Source organism: Hemitrygon akajei, unplaced genomic scaffold (genome assembly GCF_048418815.1).
Source record: "Hemitrygon akajei unplaced genomic scaffold, sHemAka1.3 Scf000109, whole genome shotgun sequence".
NCBI lineage: Eukaryota > Metazoa > Chordata > Chondrichthyes > Myliobatiformes > Dasyatidae > Hemitrygon > Hemitrygon akajei.
In genome coordinates this window covers 1774503-1797118 of record NW_027331995.1, presented here as the reverse complement: position 1 = coordinate 1797118, position 22616 = coordinate 1774503, and the positions used below count along the sequence as shown (strand labels likewise).

General features: G+C 43.5%; 1 protein-coding gene across 1 annotated transcript; it reads right to left on the bottom strand.

Moving 5' to 3' along the window:
• Window positions 1–9100: 9100 nt before the first annotated feature.
• Window positions 9101–12809, bottom strand: LOC140723334 (uncharacterized). The gene is given in 1 exon segment (XM_073037929.1): window positions 9101–12809. A coding segment is annotated over 1 exon segment (3558 nt). The 5' UTR covers window positions 12725–12809; the 3' UTR covers window positions 9101–9166.
• Between the last annotated feature and the right edge of the window lie 9807 nt (window positions 12810–22616).

The following is a 22616-nucleotide window of genomic DNA, read 5'->3' as shown; positions in this document are numbered from 1 at the left end:
TTCTCCTCTCATCAGCCGGTCCACATACTGTATCAGGAATCCTTCTTGAACACACCTGACAAATTCAGCCCCATCTATCCCCCTTGCAGTCAGGTGGTGTCAGTCAATATGAGGGAAGTTGAAATCACCCATAACTACAACCCTGTATTTCCTGCACCATTCTAAAATCTGCCTGCTTATCTGCTCCTCGGTGACCCGAGGGCTATTTGGGGGCATATAGACTACTCCCAGCACACGTGATTGTTCCTTTCCTATTTCTGACTTCCACCCTGACCGACTCAATGAACACGTCCTCCCTTTCTATAGACGTGAAACTATCCCTGACCAGTAATGCTACTTCCCCCCGCCCCCCCCCCCCTTTCTACCTCCCATCCTATTCCTTTTAAAACACCTCAACCTCGGTACCTCCATCAGCCAATGCTGTCCTTCCTCAGCCAGGTTTCAGTAACGGCCAGTGTCATAACTCCACATACTGATCCATGCTCTAAGTTCATCCATTTTATCCCTAATACTCTAAGCATTGAAATAGACACATTTCAACCCCTCTAAGTGGCTACATTTATGTTTTATCGCCTGCCTGTCCTACCTCACTAACTCAGAACACATAGCATCATGCCCTTGTCCTTGTACCCTAATCTCTGCACTCACATTCTGATTCCCACCCCCTGCCAAACCAGTTTATACCCTCTCCAACAGCTCTAACAAACCTGGCCGCCAGGTCCCTTTCCAGTTCATGTGCAGCCGGTCCACTTTGTGCAGGTCAGACCTTTCCCAGAAGAGATCCCAATGTTCCAGAAGTCTGAACCCCGGTCCCCTGCACCAACTCTTCAGCCACTCATTCAACTGCCATGACTTCCAGTTCCTCCCCTCTCTGCCTCGTGGCACAGGCAGCAATCCTGAGATTACCACCCTTGCTTTTTAACTTTTATATTAACTCTCTATATTCCTTCTTCAGGACCTCATCCCTACTCCTATCTATGTCATTGGTCCCCACTCGGACCACAGCTGGCTGCTCACCCTCTTTCCTGAGAATACCGAGAACTCGATCCAAGATATCATGGACCCTGGCACCAGGGAGGCAACACACCATCGAGGATTCTCGATCTTTCCCACAGAACCACTTATCTGTCCCCCCAACTAAAGAATCCCCAATCACTACTGCTCTCCTCTTTTCCCTCCTTCCTTTCTCAGCAAAGGGGCCAGTCACTGTGCCAGAGACACAACCACTACAACTTGTCCCTGGTAGGTCATCCCCACCAACAATATCCAAAACAGTAAACTTACTGTTGATGGGAACGGCCACAAGGGTGCTCTGCGCTCTCTGTCTATTCCCCCTCCCTCTCCGGACAGTCACCCAATTAGTTCCCTGTCTCCTGACTTTTAGGGGAGACTGTCTCCCTGAAACTTCGATCTATTACTGCCCCTGCCTCCCGAATGATCCGAAGTTCATCCAGCTCCAGTTCCCTAACTCGGTTTGACAAGAGCTGAAACTGGTTGCTTCTCTTGCTGGTGTAGTCATCAGAGACAATTGTGCTGTCCCTGACTCCTACATCCTACAATCGGAGCACTGGACTGCCCTATCCACTGCCTCCATCAACAACTCCTAAGTTAATTAAATTAATTAAAGAACCTTACCCGGCCTTACCCACTAGGAGCAAGTTCGTCCTCCGCCTCTGCTCGCCAAAACCTTTCGAGTCAAAGCCTCAAAGCTCCACTGCTGCTCTGGCCCCACTCACTCACTGGCCACTCCGCTTGAGCTACCCCTCTTTTTATTTGTTTGTTGAGCTATTCAATTTCCGATTGCCCAATCAGACGGCTTGGTCACCTGACCTCGACAGCCCAATCAGCTGCTTTCTGCGGAGTCTGATCTATTCAAATCTTTTCATTATTATTGTCCAAAATAACAAGAGTACATCGAAGTAAATAACACTTACAATGTGTCAAGGAAAAAAAAACATTGTTTTAAAGATTGAAAAATATGGTGACACAAAAAAAGAAAAGGAAAAAAAAAACACTAAAGCAAAGAAAAGTGAGGAAAAAAAATATTAAGAACTCAACCCCGGAGCCATGCGTCATACAAAAAGCTTCTAAAGATAACCATCAAACCGCCAGCAAGAAAAAAAAATACAATTAGATCGTGGAGAAAATTATCAATGAACTCAAATGGTAATAACGAGAAAATGAACCCCTTTTTTTCTCAAAATCAAACACAGGTTCAAAGGTTCAACTTCTAATTTTCTCCAAACTAAGACATAGCATCACTTGGAAGAACCATTGTAACAGAGTGGGAGCCGACGTATCTTTCCACTTCAACAGAATTGCCCTCCTAGCTATCAATGTAACAAACGCAATAACATGTTGGTCAGACAAAGAAATAGCTTGGATATTTTGAGGAATTATTCAAAAAGTACAGTTAATTTGTTAGGTTGTAAATTAATTTTAAGTGCTTTAGAAATTGTAGAAAAAAACTGACTTCCAGAACTGTTCCAGTGTAGAACAAGACTGACACATGTGTGTCAGTGTAGCTGTCTCAGTTTTACATCTATCACAATAACTATCAACATCAGGAAACATTTTAGACAATCTCTCCTTCGTCAAATAGCAATGATGTACAACTTTAAATTGTATCAGTGCATGACTAGCACAAATCGAAGAAGAATTAACCAACTTCAGAACCCATGTCCAGTCCTCCGTCATAAAAGTCAAATTAAGTTCCAATCTTGTTTAATCTTAAATAAAGGACACTTATCCCATTGTGATAGTAATTTATAAATTCTTCCAATGGAACCCTTCATCAAAGGGTTCATACTTGTAATAGTACCTAACAAGCCGGCATTCAATATGTAAGGAAAATTAGTTAAATGTTTTTGTAAGAAATGTCTAACTTGAAGGTATTGTAAAAAGTGTGAGTACGAAAGAGAATATTTATCAACTAATTGTCTATCTTCTTTAAATAGATCCAAAAAAGAATTAATACCTTTATTTTCCAAAGTAAAAAAATTGGATCACTCAAAGAATGCTTTAAAAAATTATAATAAATTAAACTACAAAGTTTAAATTTTTTAAGATTAAAAAATTATGGAACTGGAGCCAAATTTGTAAAGAATACTTAATCACAGGGTATAAATTTAAATTAGCAACTTTAGCTAATTGTATAGCTAATTGTAAAGCAGCTCCCAATAACGAGGTTAAATAAAACTGTTTCTCAGCTTTCAATTCCAAATCTACCCAAATTGGCCGTTCATTCTTATCAACCCAGTGCAACCAAAAGGACATATATTGCACATTAACAGCCCAGTAATACATTCTTAAATTAGGTGAAGTAAGACCTCCATCCTTTTTCAATTTTTGTAAGTGACATTTACTAATTCTTGGTCTTTTATCATTCCATATAAAAGATGAGATAATAGAATCAATCTGATCAAAAAACATCTTCATCAAAAAAACAGGGATATTCTGAAATAAATATAACAATTTTGGTAAAATCAGCTTTTTGACTATATGGATGTGACCAACAAGTGAAAATGTAAGTGGGTTCCATCCACTAAATAAATACTTCATAGAATCTACTCAGGGAACAAAATTAGCTTTGTAAAGATCCTTATTTTTTTTAGAGATTATAACACACAAATATCTAAAAGAATCCATAATGTTGAACGGAGTATTACCATATATAGAAACAGATTCATTTAAAGGAAACAGTTCATTTTTATTAAAATTTATTTTATATCCTTAAAAACCTCCAAATTCATTAAATAATTTTAACAAGGCAGGGAGATTCCTCGGGATTAGATACATAAACCAGAAAATCGTCAGCGTAAAGAGAAATCTCATTCACAAGAATCCCATGAATATCTTTACCTTCACGAAGAGTGATACCAAGGGATTCTAATTTTAAGTTAAATAACAAAGGACTTAATAGACAACCTTGTCTTGTCCTCCGTGAAAGCTGAAAAAAGAGATCTACAATTATTAGTAATAACAGAGGCAATAGGAGTTTTATATATCATTCTAATCCAATTATTTAAATTAACACCAAAACCAAATTTCTCTAAAACATTAAATAAATATTTCCATGCAACTCAATCGAACGCTTTTTCAGCATCGAAAGAGAAGACACATGATGGAGTTTTAAAAGAAGATGGGTATATAATGTTAAATAATCTCCAAACATTTGAAAAGGAATAACGGCTGTCTATAAAGCCTGTTTGATCTTTAAAAATAACTTTACCCAAAAATTTTCCAACCAATTGGCCATTATCTTTGACAGGATCTGAGCATCAACATTCAAAAATGAAATAGGCACAATCCAATTTTTTTATAAAATTCTACAGGGTACCCATCAAGTCCAGGGGCCTTACCAGATGGCATTGAAAAAATAGCTTTATGAATTTTGGCTTCGGTAATTTGGGCATCAAGAGTTTTTTGACCCTTAACAGAAATTCGAGGAAAAACAATCCTTCGTAAAATAAAATAATTTTAGAAGAATCTACTGGAAATTGAGTTTTATAAAGTTGTATAAAAATCTTGAAAAATCTTATTAATGTCTTCATATTCCCAAGCCAGGGTACCATCTTTCCTACAGATTTTCAAAATTTGCCTTTTAGCTCTGGCCATTTTTAATTGAGATGCAAGCAGTTTGTTATTTTTATCTCAAAACATATAAAATTGACTTTTTAGCTTAAGCAAATAGCCTTCAATAGGAAGAGTTAATAATAAATTATATTGTGATTGAAGTTCCATCCTGTGTTTAAATGTCAATATTAGGGGAAATCGCATAAATAATATCTAAGTGTTTAACTTGTTTGGTAATCTGATCTAATTCTACTTTAGTTTGTTTTTTCAGGTTAGCAGAATAAGAAATGATCTGACCACCTAAAAATGGTTTAAATGTATCCCATATGATTAATTTAGACATACCCCCTATAACATTAAAAAGAAAAAAATTATTTTACCTGGTTTTCAATGAAGCTAACAAAGTCTGAATTCTGCAATGATGTCTGAGACAGGCGCCAAGGTGGGTGGGCAAGGATGGCATCATCAAATTCGAAAGACACACTGAAAGCTGCATGAGCAGATACAGCGATAGTGTCATATTCACAATTCTTAACACTAGGCAAGAAGTAAGGGTCAACTATAATATAATCGATCCTTGAATATTTTCTATAAACATGTGACAAAAAAGAATATTCTCTATCATCAGGGTGTAAATACCTGCATAACTCAATCAATCCGAAAATCAGTCAAAAAGGAATCAATAAGTAATGCGGAGTGATTTGGAAGTTGCTGGTTGGTTGAGCTCTTGTCAATCAAAGGATTTAAACAAGTTAAAAGCCCCGCCCATTATCAACATATATTCATTTAAATGAGGCAGTAAAGCAAATACATTTTTTTTTAAAAAAATCATCTGTTAGGACCATACAAATTGACCAAAACAGCTTTTCTGTTACAAATTACTCCTTTAACAATTAAAAATCGACAACAGAATCTGACTTAATGTCCTCTTGAATGAATGAAATATTGGATTTAATAAAAATAGACACTCCCTTAGTTTTACTTTGAGAAGTGGAGTGAAATTGCAAACTCTTCCATGATCCAAAAAACCTGTTTTGATCTCCCGCCCTGATATGTGTCTCCTGGGCAAAAATTGTATCATGTTGAAATCGATTAATGATTTTAAAAGTCTTTTTTCATTTGATAAGATGATTTCAACCACATACATTCTAACATATTACATTGATCTGCTTAGATTCCATACTATAATTTTATTCTACTTTACACATGCGCCGAGCACATACCAATATGGGATGATCAAAAATGGTGGCGATGGAGAATACAACCACACAGAAAACACACATGCTCCGGAACCACCCAATGGGAAAAAAAAACCCTAATTCTAACCCCATCCCACTCCCCCCACAGCCCAGAAAAAGCAGGAAACCTATGATAGAAAACACAGCCAAGACTGCGCTGTCTGTCTGAAAAAAAAGATTAAAAAAGGTTCTCTATCCCTCCCCCAGTTAAAAAATGAAAACCACTGACCTTGTAAGAGGAACGGCAAAGTCTCAACAAAGGAAAATGTTTACATTCCAGCATCTACAAACTATCCCATGTTTATATTTAATCTTTTTTTAAACAAAGAGGAAACCAAAAAATTGTTATCTCTTAAAAAGTAAAAAACAGCTCCATCTTAAACTTAACATTAAATCCCCTAAAAAAGCTTTAAATTCAGTTATAAGATGCAATAATATTCATTATATTAAAAACATTCCAATATATTGAAAATAATTTTAAAAAATAAGCAGTTATTAAAATCTAAAACATATTACCTAGAGAAAACAAGCATAGTGTTTAATAACAGATCAACACAATCTTTAAAACTAATATTATACAAATAATTGAAACCTCTGCTAAGTATATATAAGAGAAGCAAATAGCCCCATTAGTAGGAAAAACTACCAGTTAGTTAATTAAGAAAAAAACACAAAAAATATCAAACCAGATATTAGGTTAAAGGAGTAAGTCCTTTTATGTTCTTTTTCTCTGTCGAATGTCCAAATAACCATTTAAACAGTCATAGCTGAACCATAAATCTTCTTACCAAAAAAAACAATGATATGCAATAATAAACAAATCTCCTAATCTTCTTTTAATAGTCTCTTAATGAAATGTCCAAGTAGCCTTCATAAATCTTCTTTCCGAAATGCTATTATGCAGATAATATGCCAGACAGTTCAATCGGCAGTCGCAGCAGCTATAGTTTAAACAAACGGCAGTGCAACTTTAGGATCACAAAATGTACGAGGAGGAGAATCAGGAGGAAAAACTTTCATCCTTGTTGGGTGACGCAAGGAAGGAAACAATTTCTTATCATATGCCTGTTTCATTACCAGAGCAAATTTTAATCTTTGTTCCATTACCTCCTTAGAAAAATCTTCATAAAAACCGAGCTCAGATGTCTCAAATCTAAAAACTCTGTTTTCTTGCCTGTCACATTATTTGACCTTTAATCCTAAAATAATGAGAACAAACCAGAACAGCCCTTGGTTTATTTGGATCTTGAGATCTCGAAGTAAAAGTTCTGTCTGCTCTTTCTACAGTAGGCGGCTGTGATAGTATAGAAAGAAATAAGGTATGAAAAAGCTTACCAATGTAAGCAGTTAAATCTCCATTTTCAACTCCTTCCTGCAGCCCAACAATTTGTATATTCCTTCGGCGAGACCTAGTTTCCAGGTCTATAATCTTATTTCGATATCATTCCAAACGAGCTTTACTTTATTTTACTTTCAAGCAATTTTTGCTTAATTATCTTCAATTCCTCTTTGTGTGTAGTGACTTGAGCTTCCAGATCCTTAAGTTTTCCCAGAAATGACATCATTTCATTACTATTCTTTTCAAGTTAGTCTTTAAATGAACTGCGTCCAAGCCATATCTTCAGCCCACAACGGCATTTCATCAGATCCTTCCTTTTGCATCTTTCCTTTCCTGTTGCCTTTATCACTAGGTTCAGACAAGTATTTCCCACTCCTCAAAGATATGTTGTTCCCCTTCAAGAATCAGCAACTGAAGATATTAAATTCAGTTTAAACTAGGGGGAAAGGGACAAAACTAGGAGCAGCTCAGAAACTGCTGTTACTCCATTCACAGACAGGCGCAGCCTCCAGGAGCTATTCAAATCTTAATTGCACAATCCATCTGCCAAAACTACTTGAGCCAAAGCCTCAAAGCTCCACTTCTTCACTGGCCACACTCCACCCCAGTCAATATTAAACTCCAGTCCCATTAAAGGTGAATATGCAGTAGAAGAAACTCCTCCCATGCCCAGAACTGGATGTGATGAGCAGCAGCAATAATTGCAGAGTTCAGCACTGATAGTCACTCTCAAAATTGCTTTAGCAACAGTGATGGACAAATATCCAGCATGCAGCTTATTGAAACTTTCTCCCCAGTGTGAACCCGGTAGTGTGTCACAAGTGTAACATGCTGTGAGATTTCACTGCTAATGTAATGGTCTCTCTGTTATGTTTCACTGCTGAGCTAATGGTTTCTCTGCAGCAGCAATGTTTAGCTTATGACTGGAAATAACAGGGTTTTGGAGTGCCTAGCTATCCAATGAGAGAGATATTGTTCTTTCCTGTGAGTCTGGAAGGTAGATTTTCACAGTCTTTTGCCAGGGAGAGATGAGAAGACACAAATGGAAAGAAAGGGCCCTTTTACTTTTCTTTGTTTCCTTTACTAATCTTATAGTCAAAGTAAGAATTAAATACCGTAGCTCAATTGTTTAATCGCAGATTGTGTACGATTTGTTATTTTTGGGGTACTGATTTGTAACAGGGGACACATCCTGCAGCATTCACACAAACGAGATTTCTTAGGTTTGGCCAAGCTCAGGGGCTATCACCCCCTATATTAAGTTGTTAGCTGAAGCAAGAGTTACATAAGGTTAAATGACCTGAGTGAATCGCTCCCCACATTCACAGCAGGTGAACGGCCTCTCCCCTCTGTGAACTCAATGATGCACATTTCGTTGATTTTGCTGACAGAATTACTTCCCAAAGTCTCAGCAGCTGATCGGCCTCTCTCCTGTGTGAACTCGCCTGTGTGTCTGTAGATGAGATGACTGAGTCAATCCCTTTCCACACACTGAGCAGGTAAACGGCCTCTCTCCAGTGTGAACACACTGATGTCTCTGTAGGTGGGATGATCGAGTGAATCCCTTCCCACAGTCTGAGCAGGTGAACGGCCACTCCCCACTGTGAACTTGCTGGTATGCCATTCGGGTGGATGATCGAGTGAATCCTTTCCCGCAGTCTGAGCAGGTGAACAGCCTCTCCCCAGTGTGGACTGACTGATGTCTCTGTAGATGAGATGACTGAGTGAATCCCTTCCAACAGTCTGAGCAGGTGAACGGCTTCTCCCTAGTGTGAACTCTCCGATGTGTTAGTAGGTGAGATGACAGAGCAAATCCCGACTCACAGTCTGAGCAGGTGAACGGCCACTCACAAGTGTGAAATCGCTGATGTACCATCAGTTGGGATGAGCAAGTGAATCCCTTCCCACAGTCCAAGCAGGTGAACGGCCTCTCCCCAGTGTGAACTCCCTGATGTACCATCAGTTGGGACGAAGAAGTGAATCCCTTCCCACACACTGAGCAGGTGAATGGCCTCTATCCAGTGTGAACTCGCTGATGTACCTTCAGTTGGGACGAAGAAGTGAATCCCTTCCCACAGTCTGAGCAAGTGAATGGCCTCTCGCCAGTGTGAACTGACTGGTGCATCATCAGCTGAGATGACTGAGTGAATCCCTTCCCACACACTGAGCAGGTGAATGGACTCTCTCCAGTGTGAACTCGCTGATGTACATTCAGCTTAGATGACTGAGTGAATCCCTTCCCACAGACTGAGCAGGTGAATGGCCTCTCCCCAGTGTGAACTCGCTGATGTACCTTCAGTTCAGATGACTTAGTGAATCCCTTCCCACAGTCTGAGCAGGTGAACGGCCGCTCGCCAGTGTGAACTGACTGGTGGCTCAGAAGGTGAGATGATTTCGTGAATCCCTTCCCACACACTGAGCAGGTGAATGGCCTCTCTCCAGTGTGAACTCGCTGATGTACCTTCAGTTCAGATGACTGAGTGAATCCCTTTTCACACACTGAGCAGGTGAATGGCCTCTCTCCAGTGTGAACTCGCTGATGTACCTTCAGTTTAGATGACTGAGTGAATCCCTTCCCACAGACTGAGCAGGTGAATGGCCTCTCCCCAGTGTGAACTCGCTGATGTACCTTCAGTTCAGATGACTTAGTGAATCCCTTCCCACAGTCAGCGCAGGTGAACGGCCGCTCGCCAGTGTGAACTGACTGGTGGCTCAGTAGGTGAGATGACTTAGTGAATCCCTTCCCACAGACTGAACAGCTGAACGGCCTCTCCCCAGTGTGAACTCGCTGATGTACCTTCAGTTCAGATGACTGAGTGAATCCCTTCCCACAGTCTGAGCAGGTGAACGGCCTCTCTCCAGTGTGAACTGACTGGTGGCTCAGTAGGTGAGATGACTTAGTGAATCCCTTCCCACAGTCTGAGCAGGTGAACGGCCGCTCGCCAGTGTGAACTGACTGGTGGCTCAGAAGGTGAGATGATTTCGTGAATCCCTTCCCACACACTGAGCAGGTGAATGGCCTCTCTCCAGTGTGAACTCGCTGATGTACCTTCAGTTCAGATGACTGAGTGAATCCCTTTTCACACACTGAGCAGGTGAATGGCCTCTATCCAGTGTGAACTCGCTGATGTACCTTCAGTTGGGACGAAGAAGTGAATCCCTTCCCACAGTCTGAGCAAGTGAATGGCCTCTCGCCAGTGTGAACTGACTGGTGCATCATCAGCTGAGATGACTGAGTGAATCCCTTCCCACACACTGAGCAGGTGAATGGACTCTCTCCAGTGTGAACTCGCTGATGTACATTCAGCTTAGATGACTGAGTGAATCCCTTCCCACAGACTGAGCAGGTGAATGGCCTCTCCCCAGTGTGAACTCGCTGATGTACCTTCAGTTCAGATGACTTAGTGAATCCCTTCCCACAGTCTGAGCAGGTGAACGGCCGCTCGCCAGTGTGAACTGACTGGTGGCTCAGAAGGTGAGATGATTTCGTGAATCCCTTCCCACACACTGAGCAGGTGAATGGCCTCTCTCCAGTGTGAACTCGCTGATGTACCTTCAGTTCAGATGACTGAGTGAATCCCTTTTCACACACTGAGCAGGTGAATGGCCTCTCTCCAGTGTGAACTCGCTGATGTACCTTCAGTTTAGATGACTGAGTGAATCCCTTCCCACAGACTGAGCAGGTGAATGGCCTCTCCCCAGTGTGAACTCGCTGATGTACCTTCAGTTCAGATGACTTAGTGAATCCCTTCCCACAGTCTGCGCAGGTGAACGGCCGCTCGCCAGTGTGAACTGACTGGTGGCTCAGTAGGTGAGATGACTTAGTGAATCCCTTCCCACAGACTGAACAGCTGAACGGCCTCTCCCCAGTGTGAACTCGCTGATGTACCTTCAGTTCAGATGACTGAGTGAATCCCTTCCCACAGTCTGAGCAGGTGAACGGCCTCTCTCCAGTGTGAACTCGCTGATGTACCTTCAGTTGGGATGAAGAAGTGAATCCCTTCCCACAGTCTGAGCAGGTGAATGGCCTCTCTCCAGTGTGAACTCGCTGATGTACCTTCAGTTGGGATGAGTAAGTGAATCCCTTCCCACAGTCGAAGCAGGTGAACGGCCTCTCCCCAGTGTGAACTCGCTGATGTACCTTCAGTTGGGACGAAGAAGTGAATCCCTTTCCACAGTCTGAGCAGTTGAACGGCCTCTCCCCAGTGTGAACAGACCTGTGCACCTGTAGGTGGGATGATTGAGTGAATCGCTTCCCACAGACTGAGCAGGTGAATGGCCTCTCTCCAGTGTGAACTCGCTGATGTACCTTCAGTTCAGATGAGCAAGTGAATCCCTTCCCACAGTCTGAGCAGGTGAACGGCCGCTCGCCAGTGTGAACTGACTGGTGGCTCAGTAGGTGAGATGATTTAGTGAATCCCTTCCCACACACCGAGCAGGTGAATGGCCTCTCCCCAGTGTGAACTCGCTGATGTACCTTCAGTTCAGATGACTGAGTGAATCCTTTCCCACACTCTGAACAGGTGAACGGCCGCTCTCCAGTGTGAACTCGCTGATGTACCTTCAGTTGGGATGAGCAAGTGAATCCCTTCCCACAGTCCGAGCAGGTGAACGGCCTCTCCCCAGTGTGAACTCTCTGATGTACCTTCAGTTTAGACGAAGAAGTGAATCCCTTCCCACAGACTGAGCAGGTGAACGGCCTCTCTCCAGTGTGAACTCGCTGATGTACCTTTAGTTGGGATGAGTAAGTGAATCCCTTCCCACAGTCCGAGCAGGTGAACGGCCTCTCCCCAGTGTGAATTCGCTGATGTACCTTCAGTTGGGATGAAGAAGTGAATCCCTTCCCACAGACTGAGCAGGTGAATGGCCACTCCCCAGTGTGAACTCGCTGATGTACCTTCAGTTTAGATGACTGAGTGAATCCCTTCCCACAGTCTGAGCAGGTGAACGGCCGCTCACCAGTGTGAACTGACTGGTGGCTCACTAGGTGAGATGATTTAGTGAATCCCTTCCCACAGACTGAGCAGGTGAACGGCCTCTCTCCGGTGTGAACTCGCTGATGTACCTTCAGTTGGGATGAGTAACTGAATCCCTTCCCACAGTCCAAGCAAGTGAACGGCCTCTCCCCAGTGTGAACTCGCTGATGTCCCTTCAGTTGGGACGAAGAAGTGAATCCCTTCCCACAGTCTGAGCAGGTGAACCGCCTCTCCCCAGTGTGAACAGGCCTGTGCAACTGCAGGTGGGATGATTGAGTAAATCCCTTCCCACAGACTGAACAGGTGAATGGCCTCTCTCCAGTGTGAACTCGCTGATGTATCTTCAGTTGAGATGAGCAAGGGAATCCCTTCCCACAGTCTGAGCAGGTGAACGGCCGCTCGCCAGTGTGAACTGACTGGTGTCTCAGTAGGTGAGATGTTACAGTGAATCCCTTCCCACACATTGAGCAGGTGAATGGCCTCTCTCCAGTGTGAGCTCTCTGATGTACCTTCAGTTTAGATGAGCAAGTGAATCCCTTCCCACAGTCTGAGCAGGTGAACGGCCGCTCGCCAGTGTGAACTTGCTGTTGTGCCATTCAGTCAGATGATTGATTGAATCATTCCCCACAAATTCAGCAAATGACCAGCCTCTACCCAGTGTGAAATGACTGGTGTGTCCACAGGTGGGATAACTGACTGAATCCCTTCTCACACTTACAACAGGTGAATGGCCTTGTCCCAGTGTGAACTTGCTGATGTACCTTCAGTTGAAATGACCGAGTGAATCCGTTCCCACTGTCTGAGCAGGTGAATGCATTCCCCCCGTCTAAAATGACGGGCACGCCAGTTGTTCTGATGATCGAGTGAATCTCTTGCTCCTCTTCTTAAATATCTGGACAGAGACAGCAAAACTGGCGTGTTGTGTTCGAGTTTCCTGGAGACAAATTCCTTGTCATATTTAACCTGTAAAAAGATTTTCAAAATCGATCAATGGGTGTGGGACAACATTTCAGATGAGATCACTTGAGTTATCAAGGTGTGCTCTGGCATCACACTGTTACAGTGAAGTTCAACCCAAGTTGGAGAGAGAAATCATCTTCTAACTGGGCACAGTGCTGGCCAATCAAACTCTCTGAAGCTCTTCCTGTCTCTATAACATAGGGGCAGTTCTGCCATCTCCAACCTGTGATCTGGCTCAGTTGTCTCTCTCCATTGGTATTATTCCCTGTTCCCAATGAGCTGCATGGGTGCCTGGTCCCACAGGAACTGAAACACTCTCTACACACCCACCACTCTCCGTGTAAAAATATTTACCCCTGACATTCCCTCGGTATCTATTTCAAAGCACCATAAAACTATGCCCCCTTGTGTTAGCCATTTCAGCCCTGGGAACGAAACCTCTGACTATCCACACGATCAATGCCCCTCATCATCTTATCCACCTAAAAAAAAGGCTCTAAACATAAACAAGGAAATTATACATTGCTTTAAGGATTTATTAGAAGTCTACAAAACTATGAGGGAAACGATAGGTTAAATGCCAGCAGCTCTTTCCACTGAGGTTGGGTGGGATGACAACCAGAGGTCGTGGGTAAGTGGGGAAGGTGAAAATTTAACAGGAACATGTGGAAAAGCCCTTCACTGAAATGGTCGCGAGAGTGTGGAATGAGATGCCAGCACAAGTGATGAATGTGAGCTCGGTTTCACCATTTAAAAGAAGTTTGGATGGGAGCCTGGATGGTAGGGGTATGGAGGGCGATGGTCCCGGTGCAGGTAGACGCATCAGACAGCTTAAATGTTTTTTTGGCATTGACTATATGGGCCAAATAGCCTGTTTCTGTGTTGAACTTCTCCATGCTTCTATGATGGAGAAGCTGGTCTAACTTGCTTCGAAGGGAAAACAAGTAGGAGTGACAATGGAACAGCAATGGCTGGAGTTTCTGGGAGCAACTCGGGAGCTGAGTGATCGATACTTATGAAAGACATGGAAGCATTGGAAAGGCAGGAGGACACAACCATGGCTGAAATGAGAAGCAAAAGACAACATAAAAGCCAAAGAGAGGGCAAACAAAAGAGCAAAAACTATTGGGAAGCTTTTAGGTACCAACAGAAGACGACTAAAAAAAAAGTCAAATGAGCTCAGGAATTGGAATGATGATTAATGAGTCAGTCGTTAATGAGTCTTGGTAGCACCCAACAGTCTGATGCATTTAGAGGAACAAAATATCCGGGGCCTCAACATCTCTTGAGAACCAAGGTTCCCTGCACCAGTTACCTTTCAACTTTTATTTTGGCAGGCACATACAAACTCAACACCCTCAAAATTTCACTTCTGAAGGCCTCCCGCTTACAAGTACTCCTTTGCCAGAAAACAGCCTGTCCCAAACCACACTTGTCAGATCCTTTCTGATACCATCAAAATTGACCTTTCCCCAGTTTAGAATCTCAACCCGTGGTCCAGACCTCTTTTTCCATATTTACTTTCAATTTCATGGCATTATTATCACTAATTTCTGTCAACAGCCCTGGATCATTTCCTAACAGCTTATTGCACACTTTACATCGGGAATTCTACGTCCTGATTAAGGGCACATTTGACAAACTCTACCCCATCTAGTCCTTTCACAGTGTGGGAATCCCAGTCAATATCTGGGAAGTTAAAATCACCAACTGAATCAACCTTTGTTTCTTGGCATGGTCTGTGATCTCTCTACAAATTTGTTCCTCTAAATCTCTCAGACTGTTGGGTGTAACCAAGTCCCAGTGATGGCTACAATATCGTAATTCCCTGTCCTGAGCTCATCTGGCTTTCCTACGATGCTTCTTGCATTGTGATATACACAGCTCAGCACATTCATCGCACCATGCTCAACCATTTGATTGCTGACTCTGTCTGAGGTCTGAACAACATCTGATTGGTGTCCAGAAAACAACCTCTCCCTGACTGGCACAAAAACAAAGGAGCTGATTGTGGACGACTATCACCCCCTCCAACTCCTGGATGATCAGGAATTCATCCATTTCAAGTTCCAACTCCTTAAAGTGCAGGGTTACAAGCTGCAGCTGGATGCACATCTTGTAGGTGAGGGCATCAAGGACACTGGAGGTCTTCCCACCTTCCCACCAATGTCCCCTCTAACTTGTAATGACCAGTGGGCACATAAATCTCGTAATGTGCATTTTTTTACCCAGTGACAACATGTGCACAGAGTATTTTATATAGAGAGGTATTCATTTTAACAGCTAGCAAAGCATTGTCCATAAGAACTTTGATCTCTGAGTTAGATCAAGTTCATCTGCACTCTCACACAACCTATGTAGCAGGCCTGTAACGGGTAATGAAAACTTTTCTCACCAGAGCTTTTGCACGTTGTCCATATGCGGTTTGCTTGCTAAATTACACTTTAAAATGTCAGATTTCCAAATATCACTCCACTTCTTCACCCTTGTAAATTCTCCAGCAACTTCTGCATCGCCATAATACACACAGGTAACATGAGTATTTCCCCTGAGCACTCCTGGGGAATTGAGGATATATAACAAAATAATTTTGAACCTCTGCAACCTCTGACTAAAAGAATAATTGGGACTGAATAGGAATTTTTGAACTTAAGTAAACTCTGTCTTCAGCGGTTAACTAAGACAGGCTCATTCCCAGTTCTCTGTGGCTTGCAGAGAGACACACTGAGAGCTGATAAAATTATACATTGTAACCTTATTAGTTGATAACATTATACATTATACCCTCATTAGTTGATAACATTATACATTGTACCCTTGTTTGAGTAAAGGGAGGAGGACTCGCTGAAAAGGACAGGAATGAACATCCGTCTGTAACTAAGTCAGGGCCTCGCAAAGGGAATAACTGATAAGGACAGAACAGTACGTGCATCTGCAATTAAAACCTTTATTTAGTGAACTCTCTTATCTAAGTAATTAAGTTTTGCAGCAACAGACTTGGTGAGCATACCAGTTCAAATAACATCTTGCAAATAGTAATGTATGGGGCTTACTATGTATAAATACACGACTGTAACCTGACTGAGTCAGTCCACTTATCAGATGGTGGTAGTGCTTACGTGCCTTCCCTTTGACAACTGGGTCTCAAACTCCTACAGCAGAATGCGCAATAAACTGTGGTGACGATAGCTGGTCTCTCGTGTTTTATTCAGATTCAACTTTAACATTTGGCGTCACAAACAGGATCCCAATATAGGGAGTGCCAAGCAGACGGGCTGAGTAAGCGGCTGGACCACTCTGGGGACTGCGGAGACCGACCAGACACCCAATAGGCATTATGTCATTCTCCGTTAGTTCCTTTCGAGGTACGGTCCCTCGCCCAAGCTGATCGCATACCTTGACGGGATCGGATAAGAATCTATTGGGAGACTCGTATAAGGTGGGCAAAATTTTACTGAGGAGGCAGATGGGCCGGGTAAATTTTAGTAAGTGGGCAGGAGGTGGTCCCAGGTAAATTTATCAATTTAACTGGAGGTGCCAGCCGTGTAAATTTATCTGATTGTTAATTGAGCAGAAGGCTTTGTGCCGGGTAAAGAACAGAGGTCAATTGCAGTCAAGTGGTATGAGTGGGACAACAGCAGCCCAACACAATATGTGTGAGAGTTTTCCAGACAAGGGAAAAGATTTGCGCATGTTGAGTGCAGCACTGAATAAGAAATTGGGGAACAAAATCTGGCCACTGGGGGGAACCTGGGATATTACCTCATGAGAACAAGCAGAAAATTTGCTAAGGAAAAGGAACTGTGGAAAGAAGTGGAAATTACTGAAAAGGGAATGGAAGGATAAGGCAGATGCAAAGTGGAACAGTACAGTATTAGCAAGTTGGTGGAATAATGCATGTGACAAAGGGATAGAGGTATGCACTGCAGAAGGAACGCCAAAGGTTGGGAGAGGCTAACAGCGGAGCATGAATGGGTGGATGGGCCCCGAAAACGAGAGCAGGGAAAACAACGTAAGCAAATCAAGGCCGGCCTAGATAGGAGAGCAGGGCAGGAACATCAGTCTGAAGTTCGAACTGATAGGGAAACAAGGGATCCCGAACCCATGTCTGGCATACTGACCCTGTTTGAGGACAGTGACTGTGATGCTGAGTGCATAATGTGACTCCACAAGATTTATTCGCTCTGCTGCATGATTCTCTCAGCTGATGAGGGGCGGAAACGGAAGGCAGAACTGAGATACCAAACCTACCTGGAGTTACAGGCGGGAATCCATAATGAGAATGAACAGACAGACCGGATCATTCAAGCCTTGGAAATGTCTCTCCAGCAACCTGTAAACATCACTAAAGTACGTCAAAGCAAACCTAAGCCTGGAGAATCGGGACCAGTCTTTTGGGAGCGAATTATGGCCTGCTAGAGCACTTTCACAGGAGACCGAGTCTTTAATGATGGGAATCTGTTCCCCAGTGTAAAGCCTTACTGCTCCAATGCTTACCAACTAAGTTAGCCAACATGATTAAGACAAATAATATGGATTGGCCTGACAAAGACCAAAATGGAATGTGACGAGCTTTGACCCGACTTTCGAATCCCGATCGACCCCGAAGGGAACTAATATTAAAGGTAAATATGCTCAGCGGGAAGAAGGACGCGAGCGGGCTATATCTGGGGATCAGAAATGGGAACAAAAACATACCAAGGGACAGGTGGGGACAATAGCCCATTTAGAAATTGACAAAGGATGCTTCCAACCAGGAGTATCACCCCTCAGGAAGAGCCCAACGTAATATTGCAGGTTGCTGGAATTCCGTTTATTATTGATATGGGGGTAACCACATCCACTCTCGATCAGGAAATGGTATCAGAAAATGGAAAACAGCTATCAGACAATCGGTCTGTCTGGGTTCAAAGGCAGGGCACGTACGTATTCACGCACCCAGCCACGGCAGGTGGAATTCCAGGGGAACCAGTGTGAGGTTTCATTTACTGTCACCACCAGTCGGGTGTGTAATCTAGCAGAGAGAGACTTGCTCTGTCCGTTGGAAGTCGAGATTCTCTGCGTGGACAAGGGTGTCACCCTGGGACTAGTGAACGACCGACATCTTCCCCAGTTACTGACACCCGCCCCCCCAGTGGTGGGCACTTAATCTGGACTGCGTTTGAACCCCTTCTGCCAGCGGCCGACCGTCATGTGACTCTGTGCTATGACCCTCCGGGGTGCTCAACTGAGGAAAGCCAATACTATGCACCCCTCGAGGGACAGAAGTTCCCAGTCACGGTGATTGGAGAGGTTAAAGGAAAGGAGGTCAGCGCATTACTGCCTGAAGTTCCGGATTTCCTTTGGCGACAGACAGGACTGGTGCTTCCCTATATCACTGTCTGGGTTTGCCCTGGGTTAAAGCCAAAGAGCCCAGAGTTCAATTCAGAAGGTTCAAAGGAACATCTAAACAAGCCTGATGCATTTTGGAAACAAGTCCTGTGGACTGATGAAGTTAAGATAGAACTCTGTGATGGCAATGAGAAAAGGTAAGTTTGGAGAAAAAAGGGTGCAGAATTTCATGAGAAGAACCCTTCTCCAACTGTTAAGCACGGGGATGGATCGATCATGCTTTTGGCTTGTGTTGCAGCCAGTGGCACAGGGAACATTTACTGGTAGAGGGAAGAATGAATTCAATTAAATACCAGCAAATTCTGGATGTAAACATCAAACTGTAAAAAAGCCGAAGATGAAAAGAGGATGGCTTCTGCAACAAGATAATTTTCCTAAACACACCTCAAAATCCACACTGGACTACCTCAAGAGGCACAAGCTGAAGGTTTGCCCAAGGCCCTCACAGTCTCCCGACCTAAACATCATCGAGAATCTGTGGATAGACCTCAGAAGGGCAGTGCATGCAAGACGGCTCAAGAATCTCACAGAACTAAAACCCTTTTGCAAAGGAAGAATGGGTGAAAATCCCCCAAACAAGAACTGAAAGACTCTTAGCTGGCTACAAAAAGCATTTACAAGCTGTGATACCAGCCAAAGGGGGTGTTACTAAGTACTGACCATGCAGGGCGCCCAAACTTTTGCTTCAGGCCCTTTGCCTTTTTTGTTATTTTGGAACTGTAAAAGATGGAAATTAAAAAAAAAGTTTCCTTGCTTAAAATATTACTGAAATGTGTGATCTTTAACTTATGTCTTTTGGAAATCAGTTCAACTTTTACTCGTTTAACAGTAACAGAAACTTTGACCGGGGTACCCAAACTTTTGCATGCCAGTGTAATTGAGCAGGCCTCCTTTGAATCGGCTGTCTCTGCCCAGAAGGCTGAGCTGTTTGCTCTGACTCCTGCCTGTATCCTAGCAACAGACTAAAGTGTGGACTTTTACACAGACTCCCGTCATGAACTGACTACGGGGCTTTGGGGATTCCTGACTTCCTCTGGCCACCGCATTAGTAATGCTACCTTTGTGAACAACTTACTCACCGCTCTACAGCTACCTCGAGTTTTGACTATTATTAAATGTGCTGCCCATACTGGGGAGTGTGATGAGATGTTCCAGGGTAATGTTAGGGCTGATGCAGCGGCCAAACAGACAGCCATGAATCTCACACTTTTAATCCCCTGGGGAACCCAGCAAGCTCCTATTAGACAAAATCTAAGCACGGGTATGCCAGACATGGGGGAAATACGTAACTAACAGGGGGACGCCCCTGAAGGAGAGCGCAAACTATGGTCCCAAATGGGTTGCCACCTCGAACCTCAGACCAATTTATGGGTGACCCCTGCGGGACAGGTCTGTGTTCCCTCTGTGTTCTTACCTATTTTTATAGATCATGTACATAATTATACACGCTTGCGCAAGGAGGAAATGGTTAATACATTATTACAACCTTGACTTCCAGAAAGCAGCTGAAAAACGAGCCAAAGCATGCTTAAACTGTAAAAAAAAACAAATGCTGGAAAGGGGATGCCTTGTGGTTCCGGAACTACCCCGTTGCCTGGTGGATGTTTTTCTTGTTTGCAATTTGATTTTATAGAATTACCTAGAGTACATTGTTATAGGTATTGCTCAGTGATAGTAGATGTATTTAGCAGATCGATTGAAGCTGTTCCTACAACTAATGATACCACTATGACTGTTGTGAACATATTGCTAAAAGAAATAACTCCTCACTATGGACTTCCAGAAATGATAAGCCAGGACAATGGGCCAAAATAAATGAGGAAATCTGTAAAGAACTTGCTATAAAACAGCAGTTCCATTGCACCCATCATCTGAAAGCAGCGACATATGGAACGAGCCAATGGTACTTTGAAAGATAAGTTGGCAAAACTTACACAAGAAACTGGATTGACCTGATTGAAGGTTTTACCCTTAGTCCTATTCCATATGAGAATCACGCCATCAAGTAAGAAATCACCGGCAGAAATTATCTACGGGAAGCCCATGAGAACCCATGGGGACCCTGACCTTGTTTGCCGCTCCTCCCTGAGAGCTTACCTGCAACATTGGATATGCATACCTTGGGGGAGGAGATGGGAAAATACTTATGCAAATTAACAAAAACTCTCCAAAGCTTGCATTCACAGGTACGACAGGCCTATCGAGAGGACGAAACCCAAACTAAAGGTGACTACTCCACTATCCAGCCTAGAGAATTGTCCTGCTCAAGAACTGGGATGGTAATGTTACAAATGTGACGCAACTCTGAGGGGCCGAAGGGTACAAAGTCGCCCACTCCTTTTTGAGAATCGTAAGATCGCTATTAATTCGGGTCTGAGACCCAGGAAATGAGAGAGAGACGTCCAGAATACACAGGGTTTGGAATGTGTCCTGACCTCAGCGAAACGGAACCACTGATAACGGCCATTGTCTCTTGGAGATGGAATTGTGTATTGAGTACTGTACTATTCATTGAAACCCCTCAGGGGACAACCAGAGTGGGCTGGTTGAGGGATTGCATCATCCCAACCTGATTGACACCTGAGACCTCGTTAGTAAGGATAAAAGAGGGTCTGGGAAAAAACCCCTTTAGACGCACCAGGAGAAACGCTAGAGATCCCGTGACAGCGTTTGATAGCGACAGCCGGTGAGGGCTCGAGTGCGTCCTCCCTTGCCAGGGTCGTGGGCTCATCACGGAAGAACGGTTTAGCTAAAGGAGAGGCCACAAGTGAATGGCCACACCAACGAGACTCCGACGGATCGAAATCATAAAAGGAAAGCCGGCAAGTTTTTCTCCAAATCTCTCTCTCTCTCCAACCATTGCAACCCAGCGGTCCCCCAAAGGCTGCAGCCTGCAAGAACTGAGTGAACTTTATATTTCCATCGGACAACACATTATCCCCCAGACAACGATAGAGCTATTTCTTATGATTATTATTATACCCACACTTTTAGATTTAGTATTGACGATGTATATTATCTGTATATTTGCATTGTGAGTATATTTGCATTGATATTATTTTTGTGTATTTTTACTAATAAATACTGTTAAAAATAGTACCATCAGACTTCAACGGACGTCTCCATCTTTGCTGGTAAGTGACACAGTTATGGGGTTCATAACAGTAAGAAGTTGGGACCGAGGTGGAGAGGACTGTACCAAGTGCTACTGACAACACCTCCTGCAGTGATGGTGGAAGGGCAGCTCCGGCGGATACATCGAACGGACTGTAAACACGTTACTGGCAGAACTGATAAGGACTGGAAAATGTACTGGTTAATGCTGATTTTAATGACCCTAAGGGAACCTGCCCCTGTCTCGGGAGGCCCCCAGTTTAACACTTTCCTGTCCCTCTGCCACACCTATGCTGAGCAAGTTGAGCGGGGAGCACATTGGGTATGTGCCCGGATTCTCCAACAGGGTAAGACTATGTCAGTGGTGCCTCTGAATACTAGCGGAGTCAATTCAGTTCTGGTGTTTTCTGATAGCCGTAATGGTAGCATTGTCAATTGCACCATATCCAGGTCTGGAAGGCGAGACTGGGGATGGTGTTGCTTTGAGGGTTGGAGTCGTAGATCTCCTCCACAAGACTTCTCCAAGCTATGGCCGGGGATAAGAGTTACATCTCCAGCAGTGGTTCGTACTACTTGTTGTGTAACCAGAATGAGAGTGCACCTTATCAAGTGGGAAGTAGTAACTGTACCAAGAGTCAAACTTATGATACCCCTGGACCACTAAATGGAGCTTATTGGGTTTGTGGAAATGGGGCCTATCCCTGGCTGCCGGGAGAAAGAACAGGGCAGCGGAATGGAATCACACCCTACCAGACGGGTTCTCGAGGGGGGACGAGGGTTGGAGTGGTTGTTGCTACTTGGCCGACCTTGTGCCACACTTGAGGATCCTGGCTCAGCCTCAGGATCAACCCCATTGGAACAGGCAACGAAGGGGTATAACCGAATCTGAGAGATTATGGATGATTCCCTCTCCCTCCTATGGGGTAGTCAGAAATTCCAGTGAAATAATTAATTTACCAGCCACTCTAGAAGAATTGGCCAATAATACAGCTGGAGCACTGACTGACACTCAAGTACAGGTAA